Source organism: Arachis stenosperma, chromosome 5 (genome assembly GCF_014773155.1).
Source record: "Arachis stenosperma cultivar V10309 chromosome 5, arast.V10309.gnm1.PFL2, whole genome shotgun sequence".
NCBI classification, from domain to species: Eukaryota; Viridiplantae; Streptophyta; class Magnoliopsida; order Fabales; family Fabaceae; genus Arachis; species Arachis stenosperma.
This window is the reverse complement of record NC_080381.1, coordinates 139,104,468-139,112,613: the sequence shown is the minus strand read 5'-3', so window position 1 is coordinate 139,112,613 and position 8,146 is coordinate 139,104,468. Positions and strand designations below refer to the sequence as shown.

Sequence of the window (8,146 nt, the reverse complement as noted above, 5' to 3'; positions counted from 1 at the left end):
TTCTTTATATAGAATCATCATTATATATAATATCTTATCATAAGCTGTCATTTTTGTTGCTAATTCTTCTGTTATTTGGTTTTCTATTGATGTCATATAATCTCTTATAGTTCCTTTAGTATGAAACCCTATGTAATTTCAAATATCTCTTCCAGACAATTCACTAAGTTTTGGATTAGTAAAGGCTTCTAATAAAAAGGAATTCAACCAATTTTCAAAAATTTCTTTTTCATTCTTTTTACGGTCTAAGTCGAGCATTCTTTCTCCTTCCATTTCCTGGATTTTAGGAACGTATTTTGATGGTATTTTTGTATATTTTGAATCTTTATTTATAAACCCCTTTTTTAAAAGCATAATTATCAAAACATGTTTCCCATTTAAATTGAGATTGATTATCCTTAGATGTTCCAGCTTCATTTTTTACTTGTATTGGAATTGCTGGTTCTTCGTTACTTGAGTAATCTATGATGTGTTCTTCATTTTCTATATTTTCAGAATTTACTAATTTTTCTTCTATTTGAAAACCCTGTTCCATAATATTATTTTCTTGAGCCATTTTTAATTGTTTAAAAAGCATTGTAACTTCTTCTAATTTTTCTTCAATATTCATAATTTTAGTGGTGGTTTTACTTTTAAATCTGTTATGTTGATTATATTTTGAAATTTTTCTTCTTTGAGATTTTTTTTTTCCTTATTTCTTTGAAATTTTATGGATACTAATATTTTTTCAAGCATATCTACTATAGAATTTAATTGTGGGTTAAAAGTATGATAAAGATGTGGGGAATCATTTCCATGGTAACATTTTTTAGAAATTCCGTGTGAAAAATAAGTTTTTTCAGGTTTTTGAAGTCCTTCAATAAAACTTATAGTAAAATAAAGATTTTGAGAAAAATCATTTTGTATTGATTTTAAGAATTCGGTGTCATTACAGTTAACATTAGTTAAAATCATTAATTTTTGGTTTATTAATTTTGATAACTTAATTATTTCTTCTCTTAAATCTTCTAATTTACTTTTTTCCATTAGGTGACGCTTTTCTTTATGAAGAGTTACAGTTTTAAGTGAAAAGTGTGGCTTTAGGATGTGTGGTTTAGGTTTATAAAATATTATAAAAGTAACGTAATTAGACATATATTTTTTTATAAAATGATTATTCATATCTTTACATGTACACATGTATATGTGATATTAACCTTATTTTATATATATAGAATCTTATTATAGGCTTTATCTTAAGAAAACTAATAAATCAGGTTCTTTTTTGGATATATCTTCTCTTTTCTGTTCCAACAAATCATTTAGCCATCAATCCTCTTTTAGTTTCATGATTTTTGTAATGGTTTTCATATTGCATCGATGCGCGCAATGATGATTATGAATTTCCAAGGTCGCTAAGCATTCTGATTCTGAAGGTACCAAAGTTGTTATCAAATTCACTAGCTCTTAGGTTTAGGGTTTTTTTCATTTTTGTTGAATGTTTCATACGAATTATATGTCTTTCCAATGCAAACTGAAGTAACCGTACTAGATTCAGATTGGTTTTGTTTTTCTGTTTCTTAGATCTTGTAGGTCCTTACTGAAGTATTATAATATAAAAAAGGTTTATATAGTTTATTTGTTAATGAATATCTATCATCTACTTGGTGCAATTTTTTATTCAGTTATAGTGATCATTCAGGAAAAAAAATATAAATAGATAAAAAAATATTAAATAATGTAAACAATGAAATTATTAAAGACGATTTAATATTATTAAAAAATTATTTTACATTTTTAATTTTCTAATTATAGATCTAATTTATTTTTATTATTTGTAAGTAACGTTTGACTTTTCTTTAAATGATATATTTTTTTCTGTCAAAAAAATTTTGTTTCATATCAACTACGTGTAAATTATCTTTTTATAAATGTAAGAATCCAACAAAATTATTAGCTGTAATCAAATAAACAAAAGTAGTGGTGCATGTGAAAATTATTTATAGGATAAATTATTTTTTTTTAATTTGTTAAAAATTTTAAAAATATTTTTATGTTTTATTTTGTTTTAATTTTATCTTAAAATTTTTTTATTTGTATTAAATATATTTGTTATGGCTAATGTTTTAAAAATTATTTAAAAATAATACAAGAAAATATTATTTGATGCAAATAACACAATTATTAATACAAAAAAAACTAAAAATAGTTGTCATACGCTATTTTTATATTACTCCTAAATTTTTTAAAATATAACTGTTAAAAAATATATTTGATCATAAATTAAAAATTTTAAGAACAAAATTAAAATAAAATAAAATTAAAAATTATTTTAAAATTTTTAATAAATTTTAAAAATAAAAAATATACTTTACACGCCAAATGCTAGCTTGCTATTAATGGATAATGTTGCGTGATACTAAGTACTTGAATAAAGCACCTTCAAGGGAATATAATAAAATTTTTAAACATTTAAAACAATTTAATGCCAAAATTGTGTGTCTAGGTATTCAAAATTTCAATTATTGCTGTAATTTAGTTTCAAAGCTGAGAGTGAATAAGAAAGGTCAACAATGTATAGAATTAGTGCATTGCATTGTAACATGGATGATAGGATCACATACTGGTCTATATACATGAATGAACATTTATTAATTAATTAATTCATGTTATAGATAGTCTTATATAAATATATACTGACTATTAAGTAGTGGAAGACTGGAAGTGGTGGAGATTTAGGTTTGAGTCTAGTTAGCAATCAAAGTTTGGCTGGCTGCTTCTCTATGAAGTGGTTGTAATCACAGTTTTTAGAAATTTTGATTATTAAGCATAATTGGTTGTATTCCATTATATGGTATTCTAGCTTATCACAATTTAAGTTTTACAATTTATTATTATTATTATTATTATTATTATTATTATTATTATTATTATTATTATTATTATTTTATTGGTCTTTATAAACTATAATTTTATTAAATTTTTAATTAGGTCTATATTTTTTTTCTTTTTAATTAAGTTTCTATACTGGTTTTAATTTTATAATTAAGTTATTTTTATATAAAAAATATTAAAATTAACATAATATCTTTTTTTTAAAATATATGATCAAAGATCTAATTAGATTCTTAGTTATTGGTATCTTCAATTGGTAGAAAAATATTTAGTAAACTAACAATTTTTACACTATGAATGACTTAATTATAAAATTAAAAATAGAAACATAATTGAAAGAAAAAAAAAAGTATATAGACTTGATTATAAATTTGGTGAAACTATAAAAAACAATCGAATATATATTATCTAAAAGAAAGAAAATTATCTAAAATGAATTTAAAAAAAAGAAAATTGTGTATATATTGTTTAATATTAAAGACTAAGAAGAGTAGATAAGAAATAACAATCCTAAAGAGAAACACATATTCTAGTGTTGTATTGAATCTAAAATACTGTAAAAATTTTCAGAGCTGTATGGCTATTTTATCAATAAAAAATGTAGATTGCTAACTCAATGAAGTTTTATGTCAATATAATTCAATTCACCACCTTTAGATTTTCTCTTTCAATTTCACCATACATATTATTGTCGAGTTTAAGAATAATGTTTTAGTATGCAACTCTTCAATTTTGTAGATTCACATCTCAACTATCGTACAACTCTAGCCTTTTTTTTTTCTCCTGCAAATTTATATAAGATCTAATTTATATGTTTTATTAGTGTGAAAGTACATCATTTGAAGCATTAAATTTCTAAGCTAACACAGAAATCTGTTTTACTTTTAATTTTATCTCTATTATTAGTTTTCGTGTATTAGAAACTGTGGGCACAATTTTAATTACTATTGATATCATGGTGTGTGACTAGATATGTTAATCGGTTAATCCTAATTGTCTGTGGTAAGAAAGTGAATAGAAGATTGTGTGTAAGAAAGTGAAAAAGAAGTTTTTTTTTTATATTTATTTTGGGTATGAAATAAAAATAATGTGTCTTCTTTAGCTGGTTCCCTTTTATCTTTATAGTTGTTTTATTGTATTATAAATTAAAATTTTATTTTATTTTTAAAATACTGAAACCTCCAGAGTTATTTGAAAAATTAAAATATTTTTTAACACTAAACTTAAAAATACCAAAATATCTTTTATATAATAATTTTAAAATTATTAAAATATCCTTATATAAATAATTAATATTAGTTGATTTATTAGCAATTATGAATTTTAATTCAATATTAAAAAGATTTAAACACCCTATAGTTAATTTTTTAAAATACCAAAATAATTTTTTAGTATTAATCTTAAAAAGTCTAAAATACCTATTTTAAAAAAAAAAATACTACACGTTCAAGTCTTTTTTTTTACGTTTTAACAAAGTTCAATCAAATTGATCTAATTCACTGAAAATTATTTTTGTCACTCTCACTCCCACTCATTGTCATTCACCTAAATATTATTGTTTAACTTAGTTAAACTTAGTTAACAGACAAATTTAAATATGTAGCATTCTTTTATTTAGAATAAATCTTAATTAATTTTATTAAAAATTAAAAATTTTAAAACAACTAAAATATCTTTATACTTAATATTTAAAATATCAAAACAATGTTTTAAGTTTAATTTTAAAAATACTAAAATACCATTATAGAATTATTCATATGGTTTACTCATATTAGAAATTCAAATTTGATTTTAATAACCATAAAATATTCTTTTAGTTTAATTTTAAAAAAACCTAAAATATCTTTCATATTTAAGTATGTTTAATTGTATTAGAAATTAATATTTAAATTTTATTATAACAAATTTGAAGTTTTTCTAGAATTCGTTTTAAAAGACTACAAAACTTTTTTTAACATTGATTTTTAAAGGCAAAATTACCCTTGTATAATTAATTAAGATTGTATGATTGTATTAAAAATTAAAAATTTTAAATATAAAAAGATTAAAATATCCTTATATTTAACTTTTAAAAGTCTAAAATAAATTTTTAGAATTAATCTCAATTTTTAAAAAGACTAAAATACTTTTATAATTGATGTTCAAAAAACAAAATAGCCTTTGAAGGTTAAGTAAAAAAAACTAAGATACCATCGTACTATCGTAGGAGTAATTCATATTATTTGATTATATTAAAAATGAAAATTTTGAATATGATATAAAAAAATAAAAATACTCTTGTAGTTCATCATATTTAGAGTACTAAAATACTCTTTTAATCACGAACATGAAAAAGATTAAATTTTTTCTTATAAAATTAATTAAAATTGTTTGATTATATTAAAATAAAAAATTTAATATACTATTAAAGAAACAAAAATACTCTTGTATTTAACCTTTAAAATACTAAAACAATTTTTTATAATTAATTTTAAGAGACTAAAACCTTTTTATAATAATGGCTCTTTAGTTATACTCTATCTAAAAACTAAAATGTTAAAGATAAAAGTGAAAACATATAAGAGTACCTTTGACATAAATTTAAAAATATTAAAAGTAAAATTGAATAAATTTAAAAATATTTAAGATAAAATTAAATATTAAAATTATTTTTGAGAAAACATTAAAAATAAATGTTAAGAAAAAAATATTTTATCCAAAATTTTATGTTGTAAATGGATTAAAATTAAACTGCAAATTTCCTTGCCAAAGAAATAAAAAACTAAGGAAATTTTACATTGGGCCGGTCCATTAAGTCAAGCCCACTGTGAAGCAACTCTACCGTGTGGAGTTCATCTTCTTCTTCTTCATCATCTTTCAGTAACAGAATCCCTAACTAGTTGCAGTCGAAGGCATCGTTTTTCTTCACGGTAATCGTCTATTCATCTAATTTTCCAAGTTTTTACTCTAATTTATTAACCATCAGAAAATCAATCAATTTATTGATTAGGTAGGTACTTTCGCAATATTTTCTGTTGTTCTGTAAATTGTGGGCAGCAATAAAAAACCTCTCGAATTTAATTTGTATAGCCATTTGGAAGCTCTAGTTAACTCTAATTTATATTCTAAGTTCGAGTGCTTTTCAGCGTTTTTAATTGACTTTTAATTTTTTTTCTCAAAATTGTTTTGTTCTTCGATTTTTTTTTCCCCCGAGAGAAGGAACCCATTTTGCAAAATTGAAAATTTGACTATATAAAAAAAATTTCATTTAATTATATTTGGATTTCTCTTTGTAGCATGGATCATTAAGCTTATTATTATTATTGTTATTATTGTTATTCTTTTCTGTTAAAATGAGTGTTCCATTCAAAAGAGTAAGAAATAAATTCTTATCTGAAACAGAACAAGAAGAGTTTGTTGATCTTTGGCATCTCAATTACAGTAAAATCAATCATACATAGGATTCTGTTCTCTAAGAATTGCTATTGCAAATTTGCACTTGCACTGTAGAACGATGACTCTTTTGCAGGCAATAGACTAACTTTGAATGAACCGCATTCAAGTTGATTCTATCAAAGAATTTGTTAATATGTCAACCTTCAAGTTTTTGCTAAGACCTGTAGAATGAAGAGTTACATTTATATTGTATTGTTTATTTGCAGAGTGAAGGAGATTTGATGCTTTGGAGTTTTAGTTGATTAGAAGAAGTTTCACTTGCACACTTTTGCAATCATGGTATGGTTTTAGCCTGAAATCTTAACTATCTCATGTTTCCTTGTTATTGAAATTAATTTTGTTTACCTAAAGAGTTTTGTAATGCTGCTCTACATGTTCCATATTGTTCTTTGCTTTTTGATAGGATTATCCTTATCTAAGAAGCATTATGTTCACATGATTTGTATGTCAAAATGGAACTTCTATCAGATGTATATATGTAGATACTAAGAAGAAATTCTTTTAGAACGAAAATTGTATTACAAAGAGGAACAACAGTACCTCCGATTTTAAATGCCATAGGAAAAGAAAAGAGCACATCATCTCATAAATACACCTTTGGACTAAATTCATGTTTTGGAGTTCTTAGAGTTTACTTAACTAATACGATAGAAACTAAAATTTTTCGGATAATTTTCTGATTTTTTGTTTTTAAATGATTGTGTTCTGCACTTATTTTATGTATTGCTGATTGCAGGATCCAAATGGTTGCGTTGATGATAAGTGTGAAAGTAGACTCTATATTGGTAACCTTGATCTTAGAATTACAGAGTAAGACTTATAATAACTCCTAGAAACGCTTATTTGTGTTGTGCTACATTGAATCATGCGTATTCTAATACCATCTTTTTTCTCTTTGATATTTACCAGAGCTGCTCTGCTCAGAATGTTTTCTCCCTTTGGAAAGATTGTTTCTGAGGACTTCTTGTGGCACACTCGTGGCCCGAAACGTGGGGAGCCACGGGGTTTCGCCTTTATCCAGTATAGCACAAATGAGGTACGTTGATTGCATACTTTAGTTACTTGGCTTCAAGCAAGTCCCTGATTTCCATTGTTAAAGTGAGTATGCAGGAAGCGAAATTGGCCAAGGAGAAAATGCATGGGAGGTTAGCTTGTGGCCGGCCGTTGGTTGTTCGCCTTGCGGGTGAGAAGTACATGTTGGAAACAGCCGATAACCCTACGAAAGCAACTGGTGAAGGACACAAGTTGCATCTTACCAGAAGCGGCATGGGACAGACAAGTCGTAGCGCAAAAATAGCCGCAATAAAGAACAAATTGAAATCCTTAGAGGAGGGTTCTAGGACCAAGAAGCAAAAGCAAAATGATGATATCTCTTGAACCAACCAAGTATGGATTGTAGAATTTGATGGCATAAAATTGAAGGAGGCGCACGTATTTGTGGCACCCATATATTAGAATGTCATATATTTAACTTAGTTTTTTTTTTTTAATTTTAAAGACTGAGGTCTGAGGCAATTTGCTTTATCATATGACATTATATTAAGGAGGAACCTTCAAATTTAAAAGATGTACAAATATTAGTTTTACACTGCAATCATTGATTTTTTTTGTATCCACCTTTGTGTTACAATATAAAAAAATTACATGAAAATGAATTATAAAGTTGATAGAGTCATCATAATTTACATGAAAATTAAACCCTACGTGACCTCACCAGGAATGGGAATATAATCTTGTTCTTTTGGTTTCTTTTGAACAAAGTGCAGCAGGGTTTGGGGAAACTCTGAATCTCTGATGTTTATTTGAGTTAGGTTAGTGTGTGTGAGTGAAGGCATGG

The 8,146-nt window shown here is 24.8% G+C and overlaps 1 protein-coding gene across 2 annotated transcripts; it reads left to right on the top strand.

Moving 5' to 3' along the window:
- Positions 1 to 5,667: 5,667 nt before the first annotated feature.
- LOC130982454 (uncharacterized) lies at positions 5,668 to 7,917 on the top strand. Of its 2 annotated transcripts, none has more exons than XM_057906464.1 (5): positions 5,668 to 5,783; positions 6,516 to 6,588; positions 7,046 to 7,119; positions 7,219 to 7,345; positions 7,420 to 7,915. In XM_057906464.1, exons 2-5 carry the CDS (start codon positions 6,586 to 6,588, stop codon positions 7,684 to 7,686), a joined length of 471 nt encoding a protein of 156 aa, XP_057762447.1. In that variant the 5' UTR covers positions 5,668 to 5,783; positions 6,516 to 6,585; the 3' UTR covers positions 7,687 to 7,915. The 2 variants fall into 2 exon arrangements, with proteins under 2 accessions (XP_057762447.1, XP_057762448.1); XM_057906465.1 differs by having other exon boundaries at positions 5,695 to 5,783; positions 7,409 to 7,917.
- The last annotated feature ends 229 nt before the right edge of the window (positions 7,918 to 8,146 follow it).

Excerpts from the sequence above, each read along its gene's own strand:
- LOC130982454 (XM_057906464.1), top strand. Across the intron at positions 7,120-7,218 it reads CTTGATCTTAGAATTACAGA|AGCTGCTCTGCTCAGAATGT; the intron begins GTAAGACTTATA and ends GATATTTACCAG. Across the intron at positions 7,346-7,419 it reads TCCAGTATAGCACAAATGAG|GAAGCGAAATTGGCCAAGGA; the intron begins GTACGTTGATTG and ends GTGAGTATGCAG.